Source organism: Nannobrachium achirus (assembly GCF_963921795.1).
Source record: "Nannobrachium achirus genome assembly, chromosome: 18".
In the NCBI taxonomy this organism is placed as follows: domain Eukaryota; kingdom Metazoa; phylum Chordata; class Actinopteri; order Myctophiformes; family Myctophidae; genus Nannobrachium; species Nannobrachium achirus.
In genome coordinates, this window is record NC_137825.1 from 41,124,247 (window position 1) to 41,146,816 (window position 22,570).

A 22,570-nucleotide genomic window follows, 5' to 3' on the forward strand; every position below is an offset into this window, starting at 1 on the left:
GTAGAAGCACTCCAATACAAATGGCTCTATGTACAGAAACCATATAGGAAAGAAATTGTGCTTCTTCCTTACTTCCTTCTCAGGAAGTAATCCCATCAATACGATGGGATGCAGTTGCACGGTTTGCATTTATAAATGATGTAAATTTTAAATATATATAAAAATACAATAAGTTACATTATACATTGTGTAAGTCCATTCAAGGTGGGGAAAGAAACCTATCCTATGGCCAGACCACTGAGCGATATTTTGGGCCAGGGGATGCTCCTGCGCTGCTCCATCCCCTGATGGACACAATTGCTTGGCCTCTTCAATTATAGTAGTAAGATAAGAAAACATTAAGGCTCCGTTCCATTTAGTGTAGGTTCTCGAAACATTTTCAATTTCAAGGACTCCCATAAATCACATGGATTGCATTTGTACAGTCTGAGGTACACACCATCATGGAACAATGAGGGTCCCTGGACCCCAATTTGGTGCACCAGAATATTTCCAGTGATCCAACATGCACAATATCAGCACCCTGACTCCGTTAGAAGAGCCGTAATTAGAATAAAATAAAAAAGACCTGTGAAAGAAGTAAGCAAGAAGAATATGGCTGCTGTGCATAGAGCCTATAGAGCTAAAATCAGACGTGATCAATACCTTGGACTCTCCTCCACCCAGGACGTTGACCATGACCTCCATGACGGTCTCGTGCATCCCCAGAGCTCTCATCAGGTTGGGGTGCTGGTAGAACACCTTGTTGTTCATGATGTCACTGTGGGAGAACAGAGGGGAAGAGCTCAATCACTTCACAACCCATCTGTGGGTCACGGACACAATTTTTCAGATTTTTGGACATACAGTAAAGCTGTAGGAAATACTGGCCAATAATATAGTGGTTGTAAAGGTGTTAATTGATTGCCTGTTGAATTATTTCTACCATATAGCGCTACTTTTGTTCAACTTTGACCCCTCTGTCACATGGTACTATTTGTTGTGTCCAGTATGACTACGCCACTACAGTGTGCGGCGTACGCCCCCAAAACAAGGTGCTCTGCAAGAAAACTAAAGAACGAAAGTAATTAATGCTATATGGTAGAAATAGGTCAACAATACAAATGACTGGTTTTGTGGATTCATCTATTTTTAATGAGTGGCCCCCGCCAAATCACCAGAACTATTTAATATTCATCAGAAACTGACCAAAACTATATGTCCAAAGATCTGAACTATTAAGGCAGGGGTCTTCAACAGGGGGTCCGGGACCCCTAGGGGGTCCTTAGAGTTACTACAGGGAGGCCTCCAAATTCTTGTGTTATAGGATAATTATTTTAAATTAACAACTTGAACCCTCGATCGCATCCCTATTCCGAGGAGAACTTTAACCAAAATAGCAGATCTACAAGCTCTCAACACCTCGCACTGCGAGGCGTTGAGAGCCTGTAGATCGGCTATTTTCAGCAAATAGGTTTGGTGTAGAGGTAAAAAAGAGCAGACCAAGTACATAGTGAAAGGTCAAGTTGACAAAATATCGACGATTTATAGTAAGTGGTTAAATGTCTGAAAATACACATTAACATGAATTCAACATAGACTGATGACAGTGCTGTCAAACAAGTCTGTGAAGTGGATCACACATTTATACAATATGTAGAGGGGTTCCCTGCTTCATCTCTCTCTCTCAGCTAAGGGGTCCTTGGCCTGAAAACATTGAAGACCCCTGATTTAAGGGGATGTTGATGTCACCCGTATAGAGTTTGTGTCAGTTTTAAGTGCTAGGTTAGGTTATTGCGACCGTCAGGGAGCAGTTTACTATGAAAACCTCCACCGGCCGTCCGTCCGTCCGTCCGTCCGTCCGTCACACGTCACACCTTTGCCCTGCTCATATCTCCGCATCAGTATGACATCACACCACATGTGTACACAAACCTTTGTGTACGTTGCTGTGGCAACAGTCTGTTGTTGCTGGTTTGTTAGTGTACGTTAGCAACCACCTTAGCAACCATGGTTTTACCCTAGCAACCAACTGTTTACCCTAGCAACCAACTGTTTACCATAGCAACCATGTTTTTTTACCCTAGCAACCAACTGTTTACCATAGCAACCAGATACGCAGAGCAGGGATCTCCATATATGGGCATAAACAGGTGACATCACACTGATGTCAGATACTCAGAGCAGGGATTTCTCCATAATATATGGGCATAAAAGGGATTCTGTTAGGGATCTCCATATATGGGCATAAAAGGGATTCTGTTAGGGATCTCCATATATGGGCATACAAGGGATTCTGTTAGGGATCTCCATATATGGGCATAAAAGGGATTCTGTTAGGGATCTCCATATATGGGCATAAAAGGGATTCTGTTAGGGATCTCCATATATGGGCATAAAGGGATTCTGTTAGGGATCTCCATATATGGGCATAAAAGGGATTCTGTTAGCTGTTAGTGATCTCCATATATGGGCATAAAAGGGATGCTGTTAGGGATCTCCATATATGGGCATAAAAGGGATTCTGTTAGGGATCTCCATATATGGGCATAAAAGGGATTCTGTTAGGGATCTCCATATATGGGCATGAAAGGGATTCTGTTAGGGATCTCCATATATGGGCATAAAAGGGATTGTATCCCAGATGATGCCCTGTTAGGAGATCCACACTAACAGAATCCATATATGGTACTACCGACAGCTGCTATAAGCCAACCCTGGCGATAAGGTCTGAGTCGAAGAAATGCTTCTTTCCTGGCAAGAATTGCCCCTTTATACTGTAGGGCTCGTTTGTGTATTGTATGACATCACACCACATCATCGGCTGAGGACTGTGTGATGTCATCATATCTCCATATATGGAGACATAAGTTGCTCATGCCCAAATATGGGCTGGTGAGGTCAGACTTAGTGTGATGCGTAGGTTATCTCCATATATGGAGATTCAACTTCAATGAGTAACCATGGCAAACTGTCAACTGCCCGTATGTCTTGATAATTGGTAAAACAAACTTTTGGCCTATTTGTGGAGATAAGCGACCAATGGTCGCTTATCTCCCGATTAGGGAGTCTTACTGGTGTTAGGTGTGAAGTGGGCCAGTGTGTCCTCACCCCAGTCCTCTGATCATGAGCTTCTCCTCCTCTCTCCCCATGCGAACGCTGAGCAGAGATCTGATCTGGCCCAGAGCAGCCAGCAGGTTGATGGTGTCCTCTACTGACACTGCATTGATGGTGTAGGTCTTAGGTAGGGCACGCACCTACACACACACACACACACACACACACCCGCAGTTGAGAAAGTAATGAAATGACCAAAAAAGTACATTGTATTAACGCTACCATTATGAAAAAAACACAAAGAAAAATCTGTATTGCAAACTACTGTAGTACTGGCACTCAAATCATAACTGGGGCAAGACTAAGGACAGATCTAGAGCAAACACTAATAGCACGCACGCACGCACGCACGCACGCACGCACGCACGCACGCACGCACGCACGCACGCACGCACACACACACCTGTCCACCGATGCCGTCGTACTGGCGATGCAGCAGGACAAACATGGCTCTGACCAGCTCTGGGTCCTCAATAACAGACTCTTGAGCCCAGCGGACCATGGTCTCTGAGATCAGCTGCTGTAAGGTACCTGCAGGGAAACACACAGAGAACCACACTTCATACTCTCAGTAGGTCTGGACCCATACAGCACATAAATATCCCCCCCTTTGTTGCTCTACACAACATACATGGGCAACTGGCGGCCCGGGGGCCCCCACCTTCGCTTAATGCGGCCCGCAGGTTAATACCGGAATACTGATATATTATTGAATTCAGCTGTTACAATTGCTAACATGACCTGCTTTAATTCCGTCAGACTATATTAGTAGCTTAATGACTAGTATAGTAGTCGTTTTTGTATGTCCAATGCATTTGTATTATATATAACTAAATGCATTTGAAATGAAATCAAAATGTTACATTTCAGGAATCAAATTCAAAAATAACAAAAAAATATTCAAGATTCCAATGCAAAAGAAGCACAAATAGCCGATCTACAAGCGCATCGCATCGCTTGCTCTACAAGCTCAAACTGTGTTGCATCGCGGCACAGCTATTTTCACTAGTTAGGGTCCCAGGAAGACATGGAATGTATATTTTGGGTCTTGAGCTAAAAAGGTTTGGGGACCATTGCTCTAACCATTGTTCACAAACATTTTGGTGTCTCCCATTCATTATTATGAATTAGGATACTTAAACATGAAAAAAAAGAAACATAAAAACAGTAAATCACGGCCCCCTCACGCATTAGAATGTCCTTCTAATGTGTGAGGGTCTGTGATTTTTCAGCTTTTCTATTTCTATAACTTTTTTATACTATTTGAAAGTATCCGTTTAAGCTTAACCACTTCATTATCCACTTAAGTCCTATTTCAAAAATAGTGAAAATAACCGATCTACAAGCTCACAACACACATAATGCGACATGTTGTGTTTTATGTTTTTTAGGAAACATAAACAAAACGGATATTTAATCCGTTAACAACCCATACAAATGGATTCTCCACAAAATGGAAAAATGGAGTCCAGACCCATTTATCTGGGAAACACTGCTCTCTAAACTCTAGTCGTGTATCACACAGTTTTATTAATGAAGCATAAGGAAGTGCTCCATTTCACCCAGGCTCTCCCCTCCAACGCTATGCTGTAGGCTTCACTTGTTGTTGAGACCCCACAGAGCGCTGTTAAGCCTAATTTATACTGTGTATGACAACCCCCGTGAGCCAGATCTTTTGGCTCATGGACATAAAGTAATGTGGAACGTCTCGCAGGCTGTGAGCCACTTGGCTCGCGTACCTCCTGAAATGTCTAGCGGCTCTCACACCGCGTCGATAATGTCTCACAGTTTTGATTGGTTGACTAACCCGGGTCTGCCCAGTCTAAAATGTCCAGATCCACCATGTTTTAGCGACTGACACCATTGTACGACGGGGTATATAATAAAGCTATTCAATGTGAAATAGGTCTCCATTACGTGAAGTAGGTCTTCATCATGTGAAATAGAGCTCTTCATTAAGTGAAATAGAGCTCTTCATTATGTGAAATAGAGCTCTTCAATAAAGGTAGGGTAAGTGATTTCATTTAAGTTTTCATGTAGGTAACAGGCCTTCCTCAAATGATGATCAAGTGGGGGCGGGCCTTGGTGTGCCAATCATGATTGGAGGAAGGCCCCACTAAATAAGACGGAGTGTGTTTTTCTGCAGAGCAATGCATTGAAGCCAACAGAGATTATTCACTTCCTGATGACGTGCTACATTGGTCACAATGTTCTGTCTGAATGCTGCTGTAAGAGGTCCCACTCACTGGGTTTCTTGGCTTTTTTCTTCTTGGGCAACTCGGTCAACTTCCTGTGAAGATTAGCCACGCTCTCCACCAGCCTAAGGAGGCGACCGCGGATGGTGAAGTCACTGTCGGCGTCGCTCGCCCTCTCCTCATCTATCTCGATACCTAGAGGAACATGGAGATACAGGCGCAATCTCAATAAAAATAAAAATGAGGTGTTGATTGATTCTGTTTTGTTATTATGGTGATTATCAACAGAAAAAAAAAGTTTAAATATATTTCATTTAAATGATGTGTATATATTATGAACACTGTAAATGCTAACTTCAATATTCAAATCGATATTTGCTTCTGCAATGATTGCCTTGACATGCAATGAATGCAATGAAGAACGCATTTGAAGTGGATACTGAATAGGAAGGATTGGAGTGGAGGTTGGTGATCCAGGAGTCCGCAGGTGTTGTCACATTGCATCATCGCTGTTTGAGTTATTGCGACCGTCAGGGAGCAGTTTACTATGAAAACCTCCACCGTCCGTCCGTCCGTCCGTCCGTCCGTCCGTCCGTCCGTCCGTCACACGTCACACGTGACCATCAACAAACGTCACACCTTTGTTGATGTTTAAATCGAAGAGTCTTGGTCAAATACTTCTGTTGGTTTCTGCACTGATCATTTATACAATTCAGCTGTGTTTGCTCGTGTCATCATGATGAGGTCATAAATCAGCCATGCCCAAATATAGATTTTACGGGTTTACATGCTTACTCAGTTATTCGTTATGTGAAAGTCCTATGACGTCTATGATATCTGACATCATCATACATACATTCCCTTTTATGCCCATAAATGGAGATCCCCTCTGTAGAACCAGCCACTGACATCACTGTAATGTCAGGGGAACCAAATCCCTTTTATGCCCATATATGGAGATCCCTGTGATGCCAGGGGAACCAAATCCCTTTTATGCCCATATATGGAGATATGGAGATCCCCGTGTTGCCAGGGTAACCAAATCCATTTTATGCCCATATATGGAGATCCCTGTGATGCCAGGGGAACCAAATCCCTTTTACGCCCATATATGGAGATCCCTTATGTCATCAATATTAAGCCCATATCTGTGAATATCTTTGGGTACCAGATGTCTCCATATATGGTTAAATGGTCCGATATACATCACTGGCCAGAAGACCAAGAAATGGTGCAACCTCGCCCTTTGCTTTTCTCCCTTAGGCATCTTACTGGTAGGTAGTTTAATGAGGAATGCAGTATGGTGGTAGGTAGGTAGTTATGGCCTTTGATGTAAGATTTTCACTTTCTAGGATAACTATATTTGCTATTCCCAGATGATGCCCTTTTAGGGTACCCCTCATGCCCATATATGGAGATCCCCAGGCTTTACTAATTAACATACGTTTTATGCCCATATATGGAGATCATTGTCCCAATGTCATCAGATATATGGGCATAAATGGACACAGGCAAACTAGATGGGCTGTATGGATATCCAGATGTGTGATGTAAGTGTTTTATTCCAAATGTGGCACCCCACAGACATATTTCCAGAAACAAAATCCCTTTCATGCCCATATATGGAGATTTCTGATGTCATCAATCCCAGGCCCTGTAAAAAACATGGTTGCTATGGTAAACAGTTGGTTGCTAGGGTAAACAGTTGGTTGCTAGGGTAAGAAAACATGGTTGCTATGGTAAACAATTGGTTGCTAGGGTAAACAGTTGGTTGCTAGGGTAAAAAAAAACATGGTTGCTGTGGTAAAAAGTTGGTTGCTAGGGTAAACAGTTGGTTGCTAAGGTAAAAAACATGGTTGCTATGGTAAACAGTTGGTTAGTAGGGTAAACCTTCAATGATTTTGACATCTTGTTACTAATCTGTCGGTAGATAATGCCGGTCTTATATAAGGGTCATTTGTGTACGGTGTGATGTCATACTGATGTCAGCAGTGTGACAGGAGATAAGCGACCAACGGTCGCTTATCTCCCGATTAGGGAGTCTTACTAGTAATTGCGACCGTCAGGGAGCAGTTTACTACCAAAACCTCCACCGGCCGTCCGTCCGTCCGTCCGTCCGTCCGTCACACGTCACACGTCACACCTTTGTTTGTGTACGGTGTGATGTCATATATCTTCAGTATGACATCACACCACATGTGTACACAAACCTTTGTGTACGTTGCTGTGGCAACAGTCTGTTGTTGCTGGTCTGTTAGTGTACGTTAGCAACCACCTTAGCAACCATGGTTTTACCCTAGCAACCAACTGTTTACCCTAGCAACCAACTGTTTACCATAGCAACCATGTTTTTTTACCCTAGCAACCAACTGGGCATAAAAGGGATTCTGTTAGGGATCTCCATATATGGGCATAAAAGGGATTCTGTTAGGGATCTCCATATATGGGCATAAAAGGGATTCTGTTAGGGATCTCCATATATGGGCATAAAAGGGATTCTGTTAGGGATCTCCATATATGGGCATAAAAGGGATTCTGTTAGCTGTTAGTGATCTCCATATATGGGCATAAAAGGGATGCTGTTAGGGATCTCCATATATGGGCATAAAAGGGATTCTGTTAGGGATCTCCATATATGGGCATGAAAGGGATTATGTTAGGGATCTCCATATATGGGCATAAAAGGGATTGTATCCCAGATGATGCCCTGTTAGGAGATCCACACTAACAGAATCCATATATGGTCCTACCGACAGCTGCTATAAGCCAACCCTGGCGATAAGGTCTGAGTCGAAGAAATGCTTCTTTCCTGGCAAGAATTGCCCCTTTATACTGTAGGGCTCGTTTGTGTATTGTATGACATCACGCCACATCATCGGCTGAGGACTGTGTGATGTCATCATATCTCCATATATGGAGACATAAGTTGCTCATGCCCAAATATGGGCTGGTGAGGTCAGACTTAGTGTGATGCGTAGGTTATCTCCATATATGGAGATTCAACTTCAATGAGTAACCATGGCAAACTGTCAACTGCCCGTATGTCTTGATAATTGGTAAAACAAACTTTTGGCCTATTTGTGGAGATAAGCGACCAACGGTCGCTTATCTCCCGATTAGGGAGTCTTACTGGTATACAGTACACACATAATAATTATGCATATAAATATACCACAGTGTATCATGAGATCTTCATGGAAGTCCATCAGTTGTTCTCGGATGAAATCAGGACAGGGACACTCTTGCTTCTCATCCTTGAAGTTTAGCAGCATGTTGATCTGCAGGGGGTTTAATGGAAAAATGTTCGTCGGGTTTTTAGTCTAGTTTCAGGCAACTAAATTCTAAAAGAAAAACATTTCAGATGACTAAAGTATGACAAAAACTAAAGGAATTTTAATTCAAAAGACTATGACTAAAACTAAATCAAAATTTGCTGTCAAAATTAACCCTGAAGTAAGAAGGCCTGTTCTCATCTTTTTACATGCCTTCTATACATACCTCTGCTGCTCTACTGCTCCACCGAGGAGAGGGGTTTTGGTTTTGTTTCATCCAACAGCGCTAATATAAGGCAAGTCAAGATATACTTGTAGCCGAAGGATTTGATACAAACATTTGGTTTCCCCCGTGATTTTCCATTATGCAGACAGACTGATACGCTCATGTAATCTCTGCTCGGTGCTTCAGCAGACATACAGTACTTCTAGTTGGCTTTACTCGGCTTGTCCTTCAATTACAATTACAGTTCAGGCATTTAGCAGACGGCAGTTCAGGCATTTAGCAGACGCTGTTTTCCAGAGTGAAGATTGGAGGAAATTGCATGAACCCATGAACCCAGAGGAACAATCAGAGTACGCAAATAGAGTGTTGAGCTTATTGTTAGATATTTTGTGTGGAGTAAAAATGGCTTTTGTTCAGCTTCTCAGACAATGCAGTAGCATAATGACATAACGACCCTCCACTTGCACATGCACACGCACGCATGCACGGCTTTGCACGCATCTTTCCCCATTTCAGGACATGAATTCAACTATAAATGGACATATATATTTAATTGTTGACTGAGAAATTAGGAAACCTTTATGTTCGTTTTAGGAATGCTTGTTTCATTTGTTCACGATCCATGGAGCTGACCTGTACACATTATTTTGAAATACTATGTTTGTAATAATTGTATGTGACAAATTTTAATAAATTAAACAATAATGATAAAACCCGAATCCACACCTAACCACCGCAGCCTCCACTGGCTTCCGGTTGCGGCCCGCACGGAATACAAAACTCTGATGCTGACCTTCAAAGCAGCCAAAGGTATGGCTCCTCCATACCTCCAAAACCTGATCAACCCCTACACCCCCACCTGTGCACTTAGATCAACCAACACAGGGATGTTGACAGAACCCTCACTAAAAACCCCAGGGCAAAAATCCACTCGTCCGAGACAGTTTGCCCTCCTGGCACCCAAGTTGTGGAATAAACTCCCTGTCGCACTTAGAACAACGGACTCACTCGCTAGCTTTCGCCGAGGACTGAAGACTCACCTTTTCAGACTCCACCTAAACCCTTAGCACTACTGAAAGATCAATGACCATACATGAAGCTAGCATTTGTTTTTAGGTTTTTAGAAACCTTTTTTTTTTTTAAGGATTATATAGTTTGTTTTCTAGATAGATATTCATTTACATTGTTATATTGCTGTTGATGTACTGACACTTAATCTTGTGATGTTTATTTGCTTATTGTAAGTCGCTTTGGATTAAAAGCGTCTGCTAAATGCCTAAACTGTAAACTGTAAACTTTAAATATTTGTCGGCATGTCAAATGCTGTGAAAGTGTCCATGTGGTCTCACCTGTTCTTGTGGAGGTGACCTGAACTCTTTGGTTTTCTTGGCCGTGAGCGAGACAGACATGTTGAGTGCCTGCATGACCTCGTTGTAGCGGAACCTCTGGTTGTCTTGGAGACAGGCCACAAAGTCATCGGAGAAGGCCACGACCGCCTCGATGCGGTGCCGCACCTGGCAGTCACACAGGTACTGCAGCAGATGACACATCTGAGGGAAAACAGGCACATCTCCGTCAACACAAACGGTCACATAACACCAGCGGCTCTCAACGAGGAGTCCATCACATTCAAGCTTGTATAGGGCATAGAAGTGGGAGTGGTTTACTGGTGCCACCAAAGAAAATCATCCATACATTTTTCCCATAGTGATTAACAAAAATATTTAAATCAATTCACTTCTTTTTTAAGTTATGTTTTTTGGCTTTTCTGCCTTTATTGATACAGTAGTATTAGAGTGATCCTGGTGAATAATGACCATAAAATCTTTTATTCTGTGAAAAGAAAAAATGGAAACAAAGGTTTTGTCATAATTCACATGGATCCTGGATGGCTTGATTCTTGGCTTAAAATAACTGATATCAATACTTTTGTAAATCTCTATGGGATTTTTTTTAGTGGCACCAGTAAACTGCTATGCCCTATAGACCCTCACCTGCAGCTTCACTGGCTCGGGCAGCTTCATCTGCAGCAGGCCTTCCTTAGGCACTTTCCTCCCCCCTTCCTCCAATCCTCCTGATCCCTCTCCTCCCTTACTGTCGCCCTCCCCTCCCTTATCGCCGCCCTCCCCTTCCTTTTCCCTGTGCTTGTCCTTGGCGGGCTCCGCCTGCGCCTCGCCGCCTCCGCCGCCGCCCTCGGAGAACACGGAGGGCTCGATGAGCTGCAGGATGTTCTTCAGGTCGCCGTTGTGGAACACGCCCATGATCAACAGCGTGTAGAACAGCTTGATGAGCGGCACGAACAGGAACTCTGTGCTGCCGCCGATGGGGTCGCGCACGTGCATGCTGCCCTCGCGCACGGCCTCCGTCAGCATCTCGATGGTCTTGGTCTTCAGGGTCTCCAGCGGGAACTCGGGGCTGTACTGGAAGCAGTCGGCGCTGGCTGCGCTGATGGAGCTGACCCCGGACGCGTTGGTGCGGCTCCACGTGGCGCAGACGAAGCTGGGCGAGGTGAAGTGCATGCGGGGCCGCAGCGAGGTGCTGAGGCCGATGCCGGGGAGGCCGTGCTTCTTCTTCTCGTCGGGGAACAGCGTGATGCTCTTGGTCTCGTCCGTCATGGGGACGATGTACTCGTTGTTCATCATGAGGCGCGCCGTGGCGTAGCTGCTCAGGTGGATGTCGATGAGGAGGTCGTAGTAGCCGGTGCGGAGGAGCCCTGGAGAGGCACGAGACACACAACCACATTCCATGTGAAAACCCAGCCTATCAACTTGCTCGTAATTATTCTCTGGGGCAAGGAGAGTTCTATTACCTGGCATGCCATGGAAAATTAGTGTGGTTATAGTTATTGTCCAGCTTTATTGTTATTTCATCCAGAGTAACCCCAAAACCAAAGTCCATTGAGTCAATGGAGTTTTTCTTTAACTTTTTCTGTAGCATTTTCTGTAACCCCAAAACCCCAAAAGTCCATTGAGTTCAATGGACCTTTTCTGTCCCTTTTCTGATTGTACAATCTATACTATAATTTTGCGAATGTCTGTCTGAGTGTCTGTCTGTCTGAAACAGCGTTTCTCCTCAGTGGCTGGAGCAATTGATCTGAAATCGCATCACCATAAGCATATGAACACACCTGACATAACTGTGAAGCCCGTTTGTCACTTTCACAAATCATATGCTGTATATTAGCATTTTTATGGTGTATCTACTATCTATTCAACAGTATCTCTGTAGCCATTAAACGAAACGGGTTTCTTACATTGACGCTCCTACATATTATCATGCAAGCACCAGTTAAAGTTACTTTCCATCCCTCATATACTGTGTGCACAGTGCACATCCCATAACCCACACACTGCACATCATTTTGGAGCTCATATCTTTGAACGGGTAAGGGCTAGTATAATAGATTAGTCAGGCTTCACGTGACATCAAAATATATGGGAAAACACACTTGCAATTTCCCAGAATTGCACCTTTCTAGTTGGCGTACCAGTCCATTTATTCTCTGTGTCGAGTGTGTCTATTACCTGGCATGTACTTATTCTCTATAGCCTGGAGGAGCTGTCTATTACCTGACATGCACTTATTCTCTATAGCCTGTAGGAGCTGTCTATTACCTGGCATGTACTTATTCTGAGCTATAGCCTGTAGGAGCTGTCTATTACCTGGCATGTACTTATTGCGACCGTCAGGTCGCAGTTACTACCAAAACCTCGACAGGCTGTCTGTCCGTCAGTCTGTCAGTCTGTCAGTATGTCAGTCTGTCCGTCACGTCACACTTTTCCCCAACTCATATCTCCGCCACCGTTGCCCCAATCCATGCCAAACTTTGCACACACACTCCTTGCCTGCCAATCCACAACCTCCACCCCTCCCGGGACCCCCGGAGCTCCAGGGACCCCCAGGGACCCCCTGTCGCCGCCGCCAAAAAGTGCTAAAATTACCAATGACCACCCCAACGGGGCTGTTCACGGGGAATTCCCAGGGACCACCGACTCCTGGTGCTCCAGAATGGATGCAAAAGTGGTCGCCACTGCAGCGCACATAAAATGCCGTAACTCGGGCTAGGAGCGACCGGGAGAGCCGGTCAAACACATTTTTGGACACTGCTCCTACAGATTTTGCCCTAAAATCGCGCAAATCGGTACACAGTATGTCTACACTCATGCCATCAACATTGATCTGTCCCATATACAGTAGCACCACCTTCAGGCCGACTTTTTCAAACACATTTTTGGACACTGCCCCTACAGATTTTGCCCTAAAATTACGCAAATCGGTACACAGTATGTCTACACTCATGTCATCAACATGGATCTGTCCCATATATTTTTTCAAACACATTTTTTGGACACTGCTCCTACACATTTTGCCCTAAAATCACGCTGCGACCTGACGGTCGCTTATCTCCCGATTAGGGAGTCTTACTGGTTCTCTATAGCCTGGAGGAGCTGTCTATTACCTGGCATGTACTTATTCTCTATAGCCTGGAGGAGCTGTCTATTACCTGGCATGTACTTATTCTCTATAGCCTGGAGTAGCTGGGCCTCATCCACATGAGAGCAGAGGGCGTGTGCCACGCGGTTGTTGCCCAGAGCGCAGACAGCAGAGTACAGCCGCAGGGTGTGGTAGTGGAACTTCAATAAGTCCTTCTGCTCTGACAACTCCAAGATATCCAAAGACCTGATAGACAGAGGAAGCAAGGAATGAATGAATGAATGAATGAATGAATGAATGAATTAATGAATGAATGAATGAATGAATGAATGAGTCATGGTTGTGTGTGCATGCATGTGTGCAGGCATACCTGTTTTCCTCAGGTATATGCAGGGACATGAACTGCAGTGGTTCGTTACACTGCACCAACCAGCCAAGTCTGTCGTTCACTCTGGATACAGCAACCTGAGGACACAACAGAACGAAACGTACAGTACATACACTCCATTTTCATTCAGTCTAGTATGGATGTCAACATAACTGCTATTGAAGATTGGTGGATTAAAGCAATAGGCCACCAGAGGCTGGGGTTACCCTGGATTGTAGAACAGCTAAGGGGTGTTGTGGGGCATACCGTCGAGCAGCGTGCCTTCAACCCCTTTAGCTGTTCTAAAACCACAGTACACCATGCGTGCACTGTAAATTGAGTTTGGGGATAAGGTCAACATTTAGGAAAATGATGTATTCTGCAAATAACCTAACCAGTAACCACTATCCAGAGAGGAGTGTGTTGAAATATTGCACACTAGATGTTGGAGCAGTGATAACGATACATGTGGTCCAGGCGTGTGTTTATCAAGTATTTTACGATGGGACTCAGCAACTCAGAATCAAGCAACGGAACCGTTTTATTAATTGATATGCTGTATGATATCTATATAATAGACATTATAATAGATGTGCATCAGTAAGAGGTTGTCACAGTTACACAAGTCTGAATAATATGCTTTATCCATACTTTTTGTTTAAAAGACTTGGCTATACAGTAAACGTACCTTAGGGAAGTGATTGGGAACACGGCTCCACATTACAGGAGTGAGGAACTGGATGTGTAGTCGCGGAGGACACTGGGGAACGGAGTTCTTTCTCTCACTCGTAAACAGACCAGCTGATAGAGGCATCACATTCTAGATGATAAGACACATAGATAAAGGTTGATAAGCATTATTTCATAACATAGAAACATAGAGTTTCGCTAAATGTACCTGCTAAAAGATCGACAACGAACAATGTTTGTCCATTTAGGCATCCTTTACAACAGTGTTTCCCAAGCAGTGGGTCGGGACCAAATTGTGGGTCGCGGACATCACAAGTAAATATCGAAACATAAAAGTAAAAAATAAATCCCCCCCAAAAAAGTGTGGGAACCAGTGCTTTAGAACAGTGGTTCTGAACCTTTCCTGGATCAGGGTCCACTTGAAAAATCTCAAAAGCGTTCACGGCCCACCCATCTGACCACTTAACAAGTAGTACTTTGGGTGGGTTTGTGTGCGTTGTGTCAAAGCCTGTTTTAATGATCAATTTCATAATACTCATAGTAGTATTTACCTTTATACGACCTAACTCAAACTGGAAGACGTTGGGACTGGTGGCCTGAGCGAAAACTGCTGGAAACAACTTGGTACTTGGCTCCACCTGCAGAGACAAATCAAGTCAATGTAGATGTGTTGTGTTTTATTTATAAGAATATATATATAATATATTTCCAAGATTTCCTCTCCCATTGATTCATCACTGCTGTGTTCTCACAGCAAGAAAATGACCTTCACTGTTGAAAAAATAATTATGAAATTATTTTAAATATATATCTTTTGCCAAATGTCTTTACAATACATTGCATTAACTCTAGTATTAGGATAAACTGCAAAACAAAACAAAAAACAAAGAAAATCAGTATTGCAAACTAGTACTGGCATTCGAACCATAACTGGGGCAAGACTAGGGACAGATCTGGAGCATAATATCACTCTCACACACACACACACACACACACGCACACGCACGCACACACACACACACACACACACACACACGCACACGCACACACACACACACACACACACACACACACACACACACACACACACACACATACAGCCGCCCTCTTCCCCCCCGCTGACTGTATCCTGCCAAGCACAGCCGAGGAAATGTGGCACAAAACAGACACAGATTAATCAAATCAAAATGTATGACCCCCATACAGGCTAAAAATAACTGAAGTGGGGAGGACACCTCCACCTCTTACCTCATTCTGCCACAAACAGCCTATATTGTCATGTCAGGTAGTGTCACTAACAGGGTTTCACTATATTGTCATGTCAGGTAGTGTCACTAATAGGGTTTCACTATATTGTCATGTAAGGTAGTGTCACTACTCACTAATAGGGTTTCAGGGCTTGCTTTTCTTTCAGAGGGCACTTTCACAATGGGCCTGGAAGCCCCACTTTGGAATAAACTTAGCATAACAGGATTACACAGCATAATCGGGATTTAGGTACAGGAAGGAAGAAATGTGGAAAGATGCCAAGGATGGGAGGAAGTAAGCGAGGGAAGCTAGGGAATGGGAAGGGAATGAAGGACGGAAGGAAGGGAGGGAGGGAGCAAGGAAATAAGGAAGGAAGGAAAGGAATTAGAAAGGAAAGAATGAAGGATAAAAAGAAGGGAGGCAGGGAGGAAGGAAGGAAGGAAGGAAGGAAGGAAAGGAGGCAGGAAGGAAATAAGGGAGAACAAAAGAAGGAATGAAAAGGGATAAAATGAAGGACAGAAAGAAGGGAGGGAGGGTCCGGAGTCTGGAGATGTTTGTGGAGAACAGATAGATGAACAAAGGTCAGACAAACACAGTACCTGGTAATAGGTGGTGAGCTCCTTGCCGTTGGCAGTGAAGGTTAGCAGTCCGCTCGCTGTGTCCACCAGACAGCCAATCTCCAAGCCGTTGTTATTCCTCGCCTGACCAGGACTTGTGCTGCTCTCCCCAGCCCAGACCATGTAGCAGTTACTACGCTTTATGCTAGAGAGAGATGATACATCACGGTATTTATGTGATGTATCACTGCAAAATTGTGGAATAAAAAAGTATATATATAAAAACTGAAACTGTTACCAAATGAGCACATACAGTAAAATGTAAAAAATTTCCCAAAGTAAATGGGATTGCATCGAAACCACTGAAAGTGCGCCACAGGTGATGGGTTCACATCGACCACGATGTAGTGCACTAGTTCTCAAAGTGGGGTCCAGGGACCCCCAGGGTTCCTTGAGGGGCTCAAAATGGACCATAACTCTGGTGGATAAATGGAACCAAATGGACCAATACATGTCCACTTGGTTACAATTGTACACTCTCAGAGTTGTGGAGGTCCCTGAAATTAAAACGTTTGAGAACTGGAGGCTTCGTACGTAATCATGGTTTTCTTAGTTTAGGAGAAATGCACTCCTATTTGGGTATTGCGCCCCCTAGCCCTCTGTATTGTGCGCTAGGGGGCACGATAACCCAAATAGGAGTGCATTTCGATTAAATGACAGAAAACCACTGCTTTGGTGTCAGCTGTCCTCGCCCTGCAAGTCCACTGACCTCTCGTGTACTTTGCCCTTCTCGTCTCCCAGGGTGACGGTGACGGTTCGAACCTTGTACAGCTCGAAGGCCGGGTCGTACTGGTGGAAGTCTGAGGTGACCCAGCCCACCCACACACTGCTGGGCTCCTGGCCTGGGAAGATCCGCACTGAGTAGTAATACTGGAGAGACAGATGGAGAGAGACAGCGAGAGAGATGCTGAGTAGCATAAAACATTATTATACACACATTTGTTAATGGGACCTTCTCTCCCCAGCAAACGCCCTAACCTCTAATTTACCCCCCGATCAAATTTGTTTGCCTTTTATGTTCTCGTCTTGCCGTGTCTTGTGCATTTGTCCTTTAAACGCTGACATTTTGGCCAAGTCTTGCTTGAAAAAGAGATGACTGGTCAAACGATGAAGTGATCAAATTACCCAGTAAAATAAAGGTTAAACGTATTTTAAACGCTGTATGATGGCTTTGCTCGCTGAAAATACCTGATCCTCAAGCGAAAAACAGACAATGAAATATATTTTACTGTCAATAAGCCGTGTGTGTGTGTGTGTGTGTGTGTGTGTGTGTGTGTGTGTGTGTGTGTGTGTGTGTGTGTGTGTGTGTGTGTGTGTGTGTGTGTGTGTGCGCGTGTCTCTTACAGTGGAGGTCTGCATGAGGAGTTCATATTGGTCTCTGTCGTCTGCCATCACCTCCTCTGACAGACGGGTGGAGGAGGTGCTGGTGTTGTCTGGCTTTGTCCTCTTCAACATAAACCTACAGGGTTCATTTATTTACACCAAGATGAAATGAACACCAAAACATTTCTGACGGTATAAGAACTATGGGAAAGAAAAACCTATGCCTTAGCCTTACGATTATGCCAATGTATATAGTATAGGGCTTTCACCGACTAGTCGACTAGTAAAACCACTAGTCGATCTTGTAGGTACTAGTCGAAAAGTCGTTAAGGTTTTTTTTAATATACATTATGTAGGCCTATCAAGCTAATTTCAATTCGATTATAGTTATAGTTTTATTTTTAACAACCATTATAAACGGAATATAATTATCCAGTCACCCACAGTGCAGCAGCATCATCTCCCTCACCGGCGGGGGTTAATCTCAGAGTTCACCCAAAGTTCATCCAGTGTCATTGCTGCACTACAGTACAGAATAGATGTCAGTTTAAAATGGTAGCGTGAACAAAGCAGCAAGTGAAGAATGAAGACTAAGTTCACAACAGACAGCCTGACGTTCATTTGATTAGAAGTAATTAAAAGACGGTGGTTTGTTTATGTAGTGACTAGCGAGCTAGCCTACAAAGCCTAGCCTATAGCCGACGTGCAGATGGATTATTGTGTACGTTGTTTAACGAGAGAAACAGCAGATGTTGGTGAGTCCATGTGTTTCCATTCCATTCCTTATTACTGTAGCAGCTATGCTGGTCTTGCTATGCTGGTTATGTTGCAGTTAACGTGCACACGTGGGGTTGTGTGGGTATATGTTGTCATGGTAACTTGGCTGCTGTGAAAAGCCGTGCCACTGCGCTCTTTATTATGACATAATAGGTTAACGACTAGTCGACTAATCGACTACCAGTGGCTTCGACTAGTCGATCTGTAAAAAATGCTAGATGTGAAAGCCCTAATACAGTATATACTTTATTTAAAGTACAGGGGTTACCTCTGTTTGAGTTTGGATGGTTTCTCTTGGTTATAATCTTTGTGGTTGTTGAATTCATCCTTCTCCATGTGACCGTGAGCCGACTTCATCAGAACCTCAAAGTCTGACACCGTCTCAAAGTCCTCCAGCTCCTGGAAGAGAAATGGATGAACCACATGAAGAGAAGTCACATAGGCTTATGCAACACATAATGTGTTCATTTATTGTAATTGCTACTGTAGCGTCCCTAATGTGGGCATGTCATAATAGGCTATCTATAATATCCGATAATGGCTGCAAACTCACACAATGATCTGTTATTTTGTGCAAAGGGAAAAAAGGATAAACCAGGGGACTATTCTATGTGCAATGGATTATTCTGTGTGTATATATGTACATGTAGCTAGCTTCTCTGTTTTCTTTCTTTTTCTCCTTGCTCTCCCTATAAGGGTCCATTTGAAACCCCCTCAAGGAACCCTGAGGGTCCCTGGACCCCACTTTGAGAACCACTGGTGTAGAAATACACAACGTAGCAAGCTAGAGTGCAGGAAATTGTTTGTTGGCAACTGTCCAGTCACAGTCCAGCTGTGGAACTATTTGTGTTGGAGCCAAATACATGATTAAATAAACAACCAAATTATAATCTGTTGACATTTAAGTACCAATAAATGGCACTCGTAGAACCGATGTGCTAAGGCAATATCACCCTCAAGGTCATGTCATTGTACTTATAGTTACAACAGCACAGCTGCGATCATTTTATGTTCATCAGTCTCATCATTCTGCAGCTCTGCGTGTCATATAGGGTGGAATATTCCATAGTTAGGGAATATTATCAGAATACCTGTCAAAGCTGGGAATAAATCCCTATGAGAATCTTTGACAACTAGGGTAACTTTGCTTCTCATTCACTTACTACTGTAAAAGGGAAAAAGTACTCCCAAAAAATCTGCTTTAAGTGGGATGTGAGGGGTCTAACTAGGTGTTTAAATTATTCTGAATCCATTGCAAGCATTTGTTTTACACAAAAAAATATAAATATGGCTAAATATGGACCCCACAAAACTGCGAAAAGTGATGACTCATCACTAAACCATCGTTTTGTGGGGTCCATTTAGCCCAAGGAATGTTTTTCGTGCAAAACAAATGCTTGCAATGGATTCAGAATAATTAAAAACACCTACTTAGACCCCTCACATCCCACTTAAAGCAGATTTTTTTGGGAGTCATTTTCTCCTTATAGTAGTAAGTGAATGAGACTCAAAGATACCCTAGCTGTCAAAGATTCTCCTAGGGATTTCGAATTTCAAACTTTGTTAGATATGTTACTAGACACCTTTACGAACACATTGGTGGAGTAAACTTTTGGTAAGGAATTTATTCCCAGGTTTTATTAATATCCCCTGACTATCATGCATTGAGCCTAGTCTATCCAAGCCTCAAGCAACTCAGATCATATCCGCGTCCAAGTTGCAATACCCTCCATTGACAGCCCAGTCATGAAACAGAAAAGTCCTTTCCGATTGCATTAAATGACAATGACAATAAACAGCAGTACGGAAAGCTTGGGTTCTAATCTTTGTCTCTGTCAAGACAGTTTCTGTCAATAAACTGCAGTCATGATTTATGTGTTTGAGTTTGGAAGCGCTGGTTGTAAATCACTCAACGTCCTGACACTCCACCTTTGATATTGTACATATAATACAGTGGAAATAAGGGGTTACCATGCACCCCCGGAAATATACTTCTAATCAGTGTTTCCTGATTGGGAAAGATAAATGCATAAAAATGATATTGCTTGATAATTATTGTTTAAGTTGTCGGTTTAAGTTGTATTAATTCATTTCTCTTTGTCTCTAGCATTTTTTCTTTTTTTTTTTTGCCGTGGAGTGACAGAATTGTACAAACAAAGACATTAGACTTAACTTTTACCTTATTAGACCATGCCTGTCAAGATCCGATTTTTTATAAAACAATCAATCAATTTGCCTTTACCTTCTTGGGTGAGAAGAGGGCGCCGTTGGCCGGCAACGTGGCGCCTGCAGATTTGGAGAAGAAGTCTGCACACTCTACAGGCATGCTCAGTCGGTAAAAGGCAATGTCGGTGTTACTGTTCTGCGACCCGAACGACCTCTGTGTGACCTTCAGGCACGGAGGCGTTTCCACGGTTCCGTCTAGCCTTGTCACCTGTTAGAGGACCAGATAGAGGACAGAGGGGGAGGGGAAAGTCAGTGATTACAAACAACGCTATAGTATTGAAGGTTAGATTCAAACACGTTTGCTTGCTACACTAAGAGACAAGCAAAAAACTATTGGACACATCCATTCGGTCAGTTAAACCAGTGGTTCTCAAACATTTTAATGTCAAGTAGCAGGGAACCCCATAAGAGAAGATTTGTGTTTGTGAGTAAAATGAATAATCAAAAATAGCAGATCAGCAAGCTAAACAAAATATGTGACGCGGCCTAAGCTTGTAGACACCTATTTTCGAATGGAACAGCTAAAGTATAAATGTGGACAAAAATAACGGACCTTTTTGTTAAGACTTTTGTTCCCCTTTTGCGAAGCGTGCATGTGCATGAGGAACCCAGTCCAGACCCCCAATGTCTCACTCCTAACTATTCTTGAAACTTGGCAGCCCTGATTATGTGTGTTTTGTTGTTGCACAGACAGTGAAATGGGATATCCCTTCCAAGGACAACACAGACTGATCCTCCATCCATCCATGCACTCACCTCAATGTGCTCGTGGCACTGTGGGACAGGTATGAACTGGGGAAGCCTCTTGCTGAGCCACATGGTGATGTCTCGGTTCATGTTGACGGCGAAGGGCTCGAAGCCCTCCTGCAGGCCACAGATGGTGAAGTACTTCAGAGTGCTCACGTCTTTACCGAAGTTCATCCTCCCCACCTGAGACACGCCCAGACTGCACACAGGGATGAAACCTGTGGAGAAGGATAGACGAGGGAAAGGATTTTAAAGGTCTGTGTGTCTGTGGTGGTACCTGAGCCAAGGGGGTTTGGGCTTTGGCATTCAGAAGGACTGCAGCCTGCCAAGGTAGAGGTGCTAGCACTGCCTCAGTGATGTATTTTTTTTTTTTTTATGTTTTTTATCCCACGTTTTTTGCAACCCATTTTTCTCACCCGGTGACTACCTAACCTGTAGTCCTGGTTTCCGCTCAGTGATGTATTGATGGTGGAGAGCTAGGGATGGGAGAGTAATAGTTATGATGGTTTATTTTGATTGAAAACAAAACGAAACGACCGTTTTCTCTTTTTTCCTTCTTTTTGTCTACACCAAATCTTGCCAAAAATAGCAGACGTACAGGCTCACAACGCGCAGAATATGGATGCTGGGGTGCAGGTGGTTAACAAAACAGAGTTCTTATATGACGCAATTCTAAGTTGACCCTATCAAACATATAATTTTCCAAAAGTCTGTCTGTCTGTCTGTCTGAGTGTCTGAAAGCGTTTCTCCTCAGTGGCTGGAGCAATTGATCTGAAATCGCATCACCATTAGCATATGAACACACCTAACATAACTGTGAAGCCCGTTTGTCACTTTCACAAATCGTATGCTGTATATTAGCATTTTTATGGTGTATCTACTATCTATTCTGCATCTAGCATGAGGCAACATGTTTAACCAGCTGTGTGTGTGTGTGTGTGTGTGTGTGTGTGTGTGTGTGTGTGTGTGTGTGTGTGTGTGTGTGTGTGTGTGTGTGTGTGTGTGTGTGTGCGCGTGCGTGCGTGCACACGTGGTGTGGGGGGGGGGGGGGTTGTCTGGCCCTGTTACAGATGTTGTCCAAAAATCACACAGATCGATACACAGTATCTCTATAGCCATTAAACGAAACGGGTATTTCTTACATTGATGCTCCTACATATTATCATGTAAGCACCAGTTAAAGTTACTTTCCATCCCTCATATACTGTGTGCACAGTGCACACCCCATAACCCACAAACTGCACATAATTTCAGAGCTCATATCTTTGAACGGGTAAGGGCTAGTGGTACTTAAATTATTTAAATTATTTTTTTCAAGATGGGCTTTTAAGCCTTTATTGATAGGACAGTAG

At 43.5% G+C, this 22,570-nt stretch overlaps 1 protein-coding gene across 1 annotated transcript in view; it reads right to left on the reverse strand.

Moving 5' to 3' along the window:
* ryr2a (ryanodine receptor 2a (cardiac)) overlaps positions 1–22,570 on the reverse strand; it is a gene marked incomplete at both ends in the record, with an annotated part of 292,426 nt that overhangs the window by 97,471 nt on the left and 172,385 nt on the right. The window contains 17 exon segments of the mRNA XM_080747428.1: positions 646–760; positions 3,091–3,236; positions 3,500–3,627; positions 5,343–5,486; positions 8,464–8,569; positions 10,139–10,339; positions 10,784–11,502; positions 13,294–13,469; positions 13,594–13,688; positions 14,279–14,410; positions 14,832–14,918; positions 16,128–16,290; positions 16,855–17,015; positions 17,490–17,604; positions 18,514–18,644; positions 20,488–20,679; positions 21,228–21,436. Coding sequence (XP_080603554.1) covers positions 646–760; positions 3,091–3,236; positions 3,500–3,627; positions 5,343–5,486; positions 8,464–8,569; positions 10,139–10,339; positions 10,784–11,502; positions 13,294–13,469; positions 13,594–13,688; positions 14,279–14,410; positions 14,832–14,918; positions 16,128–16,290; positions 16,855–17,015; positions 17,490–17,604; positions 18,514–18,644; positions 20,488–20,679; positions 21,228–21,436 — 3,020 coding nt within the window.